This window comes from Cinclus cinclus, chromosome 6 (assembly GCF_963662255.1).
Source record: "Cinclus cinclus chromosome 6, bCinCin1.1, whole genome shotgun sequence".
NCBI lineage: Eukaryota > Metazoa > Chordata > Aves > Passeriformes > Cinclidae > Cinclus > Cinclus cinclus.
In genome coordinates, this window is record NC_085051.1 from 50310282 (window position 1) to 50320900 (window position 10619).

At 48.3% G+C, this 10619-nt stretch overlaps 1 protein-coding gene across 4 annotated transcripts in view; it reads right to left on the bottom strand.

Annotated features, from left to right (window-relative positions):
• The window catches only part of BCL11B (BCL11 transcription factor B), a 90523-nt gene extending 88940 nt beyond the window's left edge, over window positions 1-1583 (bottom strand). For all 4 annotated transcript variants that reach the window (XM_062495577.1, XM_062495575.1, XM_062495576.1 and 1 more), the window contains exon 1: window positions 795-1583. In XM_062495577.1, the coding sequence (XP_062351561.1) occupies window positions 795-852 (58 nt within the window). In that variant the 5' untranslated portion in view covers window positions 853-1583. The remainder of the gene's footprint in view (window positions 1-794) is intronic.
• Window positions 1584-10619: the final 9036 nt, after the last annotated feature.

Consider the following 10619-nt stretch of genomic DNA (forward strand, 5'->3'; position numbering starts at 1 on the left):
GGCAGCCCCTGCCCTGCCTCTAGCCTCAGCCGAGCTGTTTCAGCCTTGCCCCGCGCATAGGAGGAGAGTTCTTTTCCCCCGCCGGCGATGCACCTGGGGCGGGCAGGGCGCAGCTGGCCATCTACCTGTCCCGCGCTCCAGCGCCGGGGGGGTCTGGCCCGCCGCCGCCGGCCCACCGTCTCCATGTGCTTCCCTCTAAGTCCCCCCGGCCGTTCCGTTCTCCCTCCCTCGCTGCCCACCTTGATCCTCCTCCGCCCCCCTCCGCGGCCCGGCTGTCACGCCGAGGCAAGGCTCTCGGCCAACTTTTCCCACCGCTCCGTGCTACCCCGAAGCAAGGGACGAGGAGCGGGACCTCGGGCGAGCGGCGGAGCCCCGGCGGGTTGGCCCGGCCCGGCCTGGAGCAGCGCGCCCCGCTCCGCCGCCCCCCGCACACGCAGCCGCTGGCCGGGAGAGCCCCGCGCCGCCCCGCGCCGCGCTCTGCCCGCCGGCAGCTCCTTCCCCGCTCCACGCCGCCTGCCCTCCCGCCTGCCTGCCCGCCTCACCTCCGCACCGCTGCAAAAACGCACAGCAAACTTCGGGCTTCTCCCCCCCTCCACCCCCAGCCCATCCCCCCCAGCCACACACCCCCCTCCCCTCTTTAATTCCCTTCTCCTCTCCCTCTCTCTGAAGTCATTTACCAGCTTTGGTTGCTCCTGGAGTTTCCCCCCCACACCCCCCCCTCCCCAACCGCTTCCTCCCCTTCCCTAATTCTGCTTCTCGATTTCGGCTCGGTTTGGTTCCAAGTTCAAACTTACGTGTGATAATCTCTCTTTGTGACAAGTGCTGCGGGTTTCCCTGCTTGCGACGGGACATTGCCCTGGCATTTACACTGGCATCGCCTGGAGAGCTGCACTGGTTTGGGAGGATGTGTTGGGGGGCCGATCCTCCTCCTCTTTTTTTTTTCCCCTCTTTATTCTTCTTCTTCTTTATCGAGTTCTTCTCTCAAAAAAAAATCAAAAACGAGAAAAAAAGCCTCCTTTTTGTTGCTGCTGTGGTGCACTGGATGGGATTCCCTCTCAATTAAAAATCATCATCATCATCAGGAAAAGATCTTTCTCGCTCTTTTTCTCTTTCTGTTTCACACACTGTCTTTTCTCCACTGCTTCTGCCACTTGGACTTCCAGATCTCTTCTTGAACTTAGGAGGATATGTACCGCCAGTGACACTTTTCTCTTTCCCTCTTTCCAGAGTGCTTGGCAAATTGGCAAGTGCGCTTTTCCACCAGGAGGGTAAAAAAAATAAAATTAAAAAAACTGTAGTAAAAAAAAAAAAGTACTAGAATTGGGATAGCCCCCACACAAAAAAAAAATCGCAAAAAAACCTGTTTCTCAGAGATTGACCCTTGTTGGGTAGATATATATAGAGAATTTTTTTTAAAAGGGGTAGCCGAAACTGTGTCTCCTCTTTCCCAGTTCAAGTGGCACTGCTTTGCCCTGGTGCTTTTGGATTGCCAGTGCTCCTGCACCACTTTGCACTCTTCCCCCCTCGCCTGGCACTGGGACTGGAAGGAAGGAAGCCCCCAGTGCAGCTGGGCTGGTGCTGGCTATTACTATTATATATTGCAATGTGAAGATGGCGGAGTCCTGGTTCTCTGGGAGCGCTCTGTCTCTCTATGGCTGGGGCTGCCTCTGTACAATGGGATAAAATTCAAGTTCAAGTGCGGACGTGACGTTTAATCTGCACTAGAGACAAAAAGACCCAGAGAGTAGGAGCACTGGGGGCGACTAGCGGTGGCTTTTTAACATTGTACCCTGCAAGAGAACAAGAAACGCCACTCGCACACACCGCACACACCGCACACGCACACACACCGCACACACACCAACTACGGCACACGCAGGGCTCGCCGCCGCTCCGGGCTTTGTGCGCTCTCAGTACGCGGAGCGCCGGCGGCCAGGGAAAGACAGGGGTGAAGGAATAAATCCGCGTCCTCACGCACGGCCAAACTTCCCCGAGCCCGGCGCCGGCCGCAGCGGGGGCGGCTCGGGCGGGGGAGGCTGCCGGGGTCGGCGGGGGGCGCGGGGGGAGGCGCTGGCGCTGCCCGCCGGTGCCGAGCTGCCCGCCCGTGCTCGCCGCTGCCCATCGCGGCCGCCGCTCTCCGCCGCCCGGGCTCGGCGCTGGGTCGTGCTCCCGCCATCCGTGCCCAGGAGCGGAGGCTCCCCAGGGGTCGCGGGCTGCTCTTCCTTCCCGCCGGGCGCCGCCGAAGCTCCTCGGCGGCGAGCGCGTTCCCCCTGCATTTCTTTCAAACAGTTTTACAGCAACACAAATATCTGTGTGGGCTGGGGAGAGGGATTTTTCCCCCCCTCCTCTCTCCCTACCCGAAGTGCGATGGTAGCGGGACACGCGCGCACACCGGATCCGCACACGCACACGCGCTCCGACCTTCTCCCACCCCCCAACCCCCCTTCCCTTAAAATCCTGGCAGAGACTACTTTTCCTTGGAGAAATTAAGTCTCAGCCACGAACGGAGAGACACCGAGTTCCCAGGAACTGCATCCGAGTGCACTTGTCCTTCTATTTCACACGCAGGGAAATGCCCACAACTGCGTGCATTTCTAACTTGGAAGATTCTTGGAAAGCAACTTTTCCCCCTCTACCTCCTCTCTCCCGGCCCATCTCCTGAGATTGTTTCTCTCTCTCCCTCCTCCCTCGATAAGTAAACAGTTCGGTGCTAACAGCCTTTCAGCACCAGGTCTGGCCAAGGCGAGGGCAATGGGGAGAGGAGAGGCCTGGGGGCTCGAAGGCAGATGGAGCAGAAAAACAAGGAACCAGCCTGTACCCGGAGCCCCCTTGGAGACCCGCGCTGCACTCGTGTCATTTACTTTCCACGTTAAATGAGTGCTTTTCATATTAGATCGCATGAGAGTCTTGAAGGGACCAGAATTCATCTCGGTGCCCTTAATCAGCTTTGAGAAAAATTTGGCTAAACAGCATCGCTCTCGCCTCCTCCAGCAAATCTGCCTCTCCCTCCCCACGCCCGTCCGCCCGCTCACAGCTCGCGTTCCGGCGCTGCCAGACCCCGCAGCCCGGCCCGGCGAGTGCCGAGGGCGGCGGGCACCGCAGCCCCGGCCGGTGGGCTCTGGGCCAGCCTGGTGCTGGCCTCCGCGCCCGCTCTCGGCCGTCCGCCTCTACTAGTGCTCCACAAACATGTCCCAGACCATTAACGGCGCTTAAACTGCTGCGATTGTTCGCCCTGTGTGTTTGGTTTGATCTGCGGCGTCCTGCAAAGGAAAAATGACCGTGGTGATGGCAGGGGCCCCGCCGCTGGGCGGGGAGGGACGGGTCCACGGCCCCGGGGCCACGAGGGGGTGCCCCCAGTTCTGGCCTGCGGGGCAGCCGCGTCCGAATCGGGGTAAAGGATGTAGCACCATAGCGGGGGAGCTGGGGGGGAAGAAGAGGCTCCCCTCTCTGACCTCCGCCCCCGCGGGAAGGGGCCCGGGCCGATCAGAGGGGATGGGGTTGCCCGCACTTCTCTCCCCGCTTTGATGCCGCCCCGCTCGCGGCTGGCGGGGCCGAGAGGCTTTGTGTGGCTGTGCTGCTGCTGCTCTCAGCTCGGCCCGTCCCCAGGCCACGCCGCGGGGCTGCGGCCGCGGGGCCGCTGTCGGGTGCAAAGTCCGGGCCCCGGCGGCCGCCGCCGTTCTTCGGCGAGCTGCAGGAAGCTGCACCCCTTGGGAGAGCGGCTTATCAGGAAGTTACTGGGCATCATCTGTTGATTAATCAGTGTCTTCCAGTGGGCACCGAGAGCGGGAGATACGGGCCGGCAATGGTTGACCGGGCGGACTCCCCGGCTGCCGGGGGCAGCGGGGCCGCCGCAAGACCCCTCCCGTTTCTCCGGCTGCGGGCAAGGCTCCGGGGGTTGAGCCCCCAGCCTCCCTCCTCCTCCTCCGAAAATACATCCCAATAGAGGAAAAAAAAAATTCCAAAGTGATTTCTCAGTCTTCTCTTTCCTCCCCTGTCTGGCACTTGTGATCATTAGCACTGAAAGCTGTTAATGTCTTGTCTCACAGCTCCCCCTTTAGTCTCTCCGCTCTCCCTGTCTCGCGTTCAAAGCCAGATCAATAGCAGGCTCTTTCTAACCTTGACCTATCCCTCGACCTGCCTCCATCTGCAGCTGGCCCCGCGCTTCTGTCTCTTCCCCACCCGCCACAGCAGCCCCCTGAGAGGGCCCAGGGTCCCCGGGGGCTGCCCGGGCAGCGGCGGCCCCGGCATCGCCCCGCTTTGTCCCGAGCTGCGCGGCCGTGCTGGGCGCTCGCCGCCGGCAAAGGGGGCCGAGCCCCCCCAGCCTCCTCTCCGCTGTCCTGGGGATGCGGCTCAGCTCCGGCCTCCGCCACCGGCCGGCAAACTTGGGGCTGTAGCTCCCCACGACAACAGCAAAACACCCCACAAAAATACCACCAAAAGAAAGAAAGAAAGGCCAAGCAAAATGGGAGCATAATCTGCAAGAAGAAAACAAGATTTTTGCTAGTTTTAGAAGTATGAGGTCCCTTGTTTTAAATTAGGGGGGGAGAAAGCACTCTCTTACACTGAATATCCTGTATTAAGGCAATATTTTTTCTGTCTTCATAATATGTAAGGGGTTTGAGGAATTCTCATGCAGAAACATCAACCTTATAGGGAAAAACAAGCTCATCTGATGTCAAATATTCCATTTAATCCTATATACAGTCAAGGCATGCTGAGTTTAAAACTCTCAGCACACAGGCTCAGCTTCTGGGTTTCTCTTTCTTTTTTCCTTTTCCTTTTCTTTTTTAAATCGTGCAATGGTAAAATTTAGCACGGATATAGATGCATAAGTAAAATAAGCTTCAATGTGAAGAGGAGGTCTCAGTATCCTCATGGAGGATAAGCTTGATGTGCCACTTGGACATATTTTGAATGCATTTCCGCTTTCTCCCCATTTGGTCAAGTAACTTATCTGTGGAAGAAAAATTGTAACTACAGATTCTGTGCGATGTGATTTTGGTTTCTGCTCAGTCTAATGTGAAAGCTAAGTTAGATTTTTTTATACAAGTCTGGGAGCTGGGGCAGTGTTGGGGAAGAAGAAGGAAGGAAGGAAGGAAGGAAGGAAGGAAGGAAGGAAGGAAGGAAGGAAGGAAGGAAGGAAGGAAGGAAGGAAGGAAGGAAGGAAGGAAGGAAGGAAGGAAGGAAGGAAGGAAGGAAGGAAGGAAGGAAGGAAGGAAGGAAGGAAGGAAGGAAGGAAGGAAGGAAGGAAGGAAGGAAGGAAGGAAGGAAGGAAGTTTGAGACAATCTTGACATAAATGAGGCTGCTGTCCTCATTCTCTTTGAATCTTTAAATGTTGCTGCTTGAGAGAGGAAAAAAAGAAAATAAATCCAGGGCATTGATCTGTTCAGCTTAGTTAGCCGCTCCACCTTGTGAAACGGCACAGAAACACAGGATCTAACCAGATCATATTTACATACATATTAATAAAGCTCCCAAGGTGGCAGTTCAGCCTTCACATACAGAGCAAGGATCTCTGCGAGTTCTCATTTTAGACCCATAAAAACAGATAAAAAGAGGTCTTTTGGGCTTCCCTGAATATTTTTCTGCAGTGGTTTTATATCATTTCTGAAAATTACATAGTTAAGTGGCATCAAATTTCTGGGTGATATAATAACTCAAAATGTGTAATTTTTTTGTATCAAATCACTTTGCAGCCATAAACAGAGCTTCAGAACCTCAATTAGAGGAATGATTTGGTGGGGTTTTCATTTATGGCAAACAGTAAAATTGTTCTTGTTATCTATTCAAATATATATAAATTGCAACATTTATTCACTTGATTTTGTTTTCCATGACACTGGTGCATTTGAGAGTGCAGTGAAATGAAGGCTTAAAAGGATAATATATATTATCCCCTGCCTCATTCCCAAGATTTTTTGGAGTGAGGCAAAAGGGATGAAGATTTTGCTGGGTTATCAAGACATTTGGTGTCCCTTTTTTTTTTGGTGGCTGTGACTTGCTGATGTTTCCAGAAGTGAATTTTGAAAATGAGATTTTTCTCAGCACTTACATTCTAAATCTTCCTTGGAGTCCTTTCCTCAGTCAGTGGTCTGTGAGTTCTTTTGCTGGTTGTTTCTGGTGGTGGTTTGTTTTGTTTTGTTTTTTTTTTCAATTCACACAGAGTCCCTCATTTTTCTAACTCTCTCCAAGTGTCAAATGTACTAGATAATAGTCCAAATGCTGGGGCTGAGTTTTCCCCACACCTATTTCAATAAAAATAAACAAATGCAAAACAAGGCCACTTCTCAAAACAAAAACAAAACAAAAATAAAACAAAAAAACCCCTAAACACCAAACAAAAAAAATAAAACCCTCACGGAACCAAGCCAGAACAGAAGAAAACCACTGTTTTAATTTTGAGGCTTTTTAAAATCACGTAAAATACAAGATCAGTCCATGTTGTCCTTCTTTTAAGCTTCAGACTTTCTGACAGTAGATATCTAGTTGTGTTCCCACTGAAATCACTTGCAGGACCTTAGGGACTGCAGGGAAAACCAAACCTGCCCCTACATTTGCAACTCGAAGGTCCTTCTAAAAGATAACAATTCTGTCCAGCACCTTCTCTCATCCTGCAAAGGACTCCCTTCACCTGTGAGCACGTGCTGAGAGGCAAAGGTAGAGGGGAATATTCTTTACAAGCATCCAGCACAAAAAGGAGCCAAGCATTCCATCTTCCATAAGTACTCCATCCCACTATGAATGCCATTTGTGCATCCACACAGCACTCCCTTTAGGACAAAAAAAAAGCTAAAGGAAGATGGGCAAAACCCACTGTTGCTGGGGAGGTTTTTTTTATAAAAAACTGGCACATTTTTTCTAACTGTTTCAATCCAAGGATTGTCTGTGCCTTTGGAAAACAAATGCCATCATTGCAGTAAGCTAAGTTTTGTGTACCAGGACAAAATTTATAAAAAAAAAAATCCCTGAAAACAATAGAACTTGAGGGCTATTTTTGTCTGAAAAAGTACTTTTAAAACTTGGTTCATTATGGAAACTCATAACATAGTCTTGCATGAGAGATTCATGTACAAGTTGGCTGGCATGTGGTAGGGACAGAGAGCCCCTCTTCCTTTCACAGGTATTCCTCAGAACTTACACATGCTGACATTTGGTACAGCTCTCCTCTGTTTCACATGCAAGTTTCAACCAATTTCTTCTCTTTCTCTTCTCAGATGATTTTAAGATAATTTGAAATCTTTAGATTGTTTAAAATAACAAAGGCCTCTAAGCTCTGAATGTTGCAATGAAATCTTCAGCTTGAACTAATGACAGAAACATTCCAGCCTGTCTCTTGTAAATCATGAAAATCTGAATCTGAACATCAGGAGAAAGCAACAACCTGTTCATTCTTGTTCTTTTCCCCTCTACTTTCGTCCTACCTTATTTTATTTAAATATGGTATAACCATAGTAACAAATTGGCATCGCTGTTATTATTATTTTTACTATTTTAACTCATTCAGCGAAACTCAAACAGGGAAATTCATCAGTTTCTAGGTTCAGTGTCAGCCTCTGCAGTTTCATTATTCCTGCTGACAATTACGGATCACAGAAATGTGGATGCCTGGCCGGGGACTGCTTGTATATTGCACCCAAATTACACATTCCTGTTCATAAAGAGTGGAGCAAAGTATGAATGTTAGCGTCAATGCTTGTGTCTCAGGCAACTATTCACATCTTAATTGAAAATGATCAAATAACAGTATTCCCTTTGACAAACAAATGACAATGCCTTGCCATGCTTGTTGAGGACAGTTGAGCATGAAAGCCAGGGACAACAGCTGGCCTTGGCCATAACACACTGGGAGCACACAGGTGCTCCAGCCCTGGATTGTGCTCCCTTCCAGCTCATTCCTTCGAGGATGCTGCTGCTGACTCCAGGATCATGCTTCCCACTCTCCCAATTGGGATTTCACCTTCTCCCCGTGCACCTCCCTTCTGGCTTCGGAGTGTGAGCTGCAGGTCAGTGCCACAAGGACAGTTTGGTTCTTTCCCTCGTCTCCACTGATGCTTTGGAAGGTAATTTAGGATGATCAGGCCGCCTCAGTGCTGGGTGGCCCAGAGGTGTGATAGCACCCTAGTCAAAGGCCACCGAGAAGCAGAGCATGTACAGAGCAGCAAATGAAGTCTTCTCTGAGCCAACTGTTCCACCTGGACCCCTCTACAAATTATTGTTTTCAATTACCACCTGTGTACTCCTTCCCATGCAACTTATTGATGTAAAATTACAACAACACTGGTATAAATAAGTTATGCTGTGGTTGTAAAATGGAAGAAATTTTGTTGTAGCAATTATGTTCAGCAAGATGACAAAATAAATTTCCAGTGCTGTGCTTGCAGTAACCTGGGGAATTTAAACCTCATAATTTCCATTCATTTCAGATAATTTGGAGTAATTTCTATATGTAATAACTTTGTAATGAAAAACACAGCGGTACTGAAGTGATTTCAACTCTTTTTTTTTTCTTATGGTATACATGGCACAAAATAAATAATAAAAATAATATTTCCTTTTTGTATGTGTTCGGTAATTCTTTCAGCAAAATCATAAACTAATACCAGGACTAAATCTCTGTCCATGAAATGAAAAATAAATTGAGTTAAAGAAAGTGAAAAAGTATGAAAGGCCTTGGATGTTTTATTGTGACTTTATTAAATTGTATCATCTCTATGCTCTATGGTATCCCCAGGGGTTACTGTTCTGGGGAAGGGCAGAGAGCTAGATAGATGCATGTCCTTAGATCAAAAGCAGAGATGGTTGGAGGAAATTAATAAAAAAGTGCTTAATTCAATCCCTTAATTTTTAAAATGGAAATTGGAAATAATAATAAAATAAAAAATATATATATGAGAGAGGTGTGGTATGGTACAGGACAAAAGGCACAAGTTGCTTTGGGGGACTGATTTTCATTAGTGTATTTGATGGTAAGTTACTCAGAGACTGTAAACATGTGTAATCACAGAATACATTCCAATACAAGGGAATAACATTTAATTAAAGATAAGAAAGAGTACTGTACATCACTGACAAGCTGTATCTGTGTCCTACTTACCATTGCAACACAGGGCTACTATTACACAATAAACAAGAAATCATGTGCTCTGATTTGTAGAAAACAGGGTATTGTTTGGGGAAAATAATAGTATGATACCAACCATATGTATGGATGGATATGTGATATCCATATGTATGGGATATGTGTCCCATGCATTTCCAGGTAGTTTACAAAGGTGTGTAATGATAGAAATGCTTGTCCTTATAATAAGAAAAAGGAGGCATAAAAGGTGTTCCTATAACCTTGAAAGGTCCCCCAGCCAAGCTGCAGGACTGAAGTAAAAATGCAAGATTACCAGGCTGAGAAATGGTTCTCTTAACTGCTAAAACCCACTTCCCCAGCAGCACCTCTACCTCTCTTTTTAAACAACAGCAATATGAAAATGTCATGTGGTTCACTCTTGAGCTATACAAGATAAGGGTCAGCTTGAATAAATTCCCCCAATGTTATACAGAGATGGTACTCAAGGTTTGCACCTGCACACCCTTGAATTTGATGGGTGAGTGCTCCTTACCCATGGCCTATGCTGTAACCCTGCCTGAAGGCTGCCTGAAGATAATGTGGAATGCAAGAGGACTGAAGGTTTATGACAGCCCACTGAAAATGTTGTCTAGAGATCTTACAGCAGCATTGCTGGGTAACCAAAATTACTGTTTGCTCAGAAGGGAGGAAGGAAAAAGGCTAGAAAAGTCTAGAAAATACTCTGATTTTGAAGGGACACATCAAGTCACAGAAAAACAGTGCACAAATTCTCAATTTGGGGCTTGCCTGATACTTAAACCAGTGGTCACTAGGCACCTGAATAACTCTTGAGACTCTATTGCCAATTTGATCAAGTCAGGATTTGTCATACCACACTTTATGTCCCAGGTCACCAGGAGATATGGGTCCAGAGGCCATACTCCAGCAGATACTTTGGAAAACTTAGATCTAGAAACACAAGAGGAAACATAAGGGAAGTAAAAGACAGCCACAGAACAACAGCACACAGCAGTTGGCACTAAGGTTTTAAAAATACAGATCCTATCCCCAACCTTCACAGTAAAGAAATGGAAATGGAAACAAAGTTCTAAAAGCTAGAAGCAGGTAGAGGTCAACAGCAACATGTAGTGGCAGGAGCCAAAAAACTCTGATCCCTTCATCAAAGGCAGCCTTAAAAGCAAGGACCAAAATAGAACCCACTTGTGGTCACAAAGTTGAGGGGCTGCATTTGAATAGTGGCTCCCGTGTCTCTGTATCTTTGTGTAATGATGTTGCAGCTACTGAGAAGAGGGAGCTCTGCTGCGGCTCAGAGCCTCCACACCAAAGCCCAGGAATGTTTTTTGAAATCTATTTTTTTAAACATATATATATATGTATGTGTATATATATATATATATATATATATATGTATACATATATATGCCTATTCTATATTTTGTGAATTTTCTGATCCCCCTTCAGAATTACAGATAATTGTACTGCCTTCCACCAAATTGCTCAAGAATTCAGTAGATACTTTCCCAAGGAATATTTTTTGCA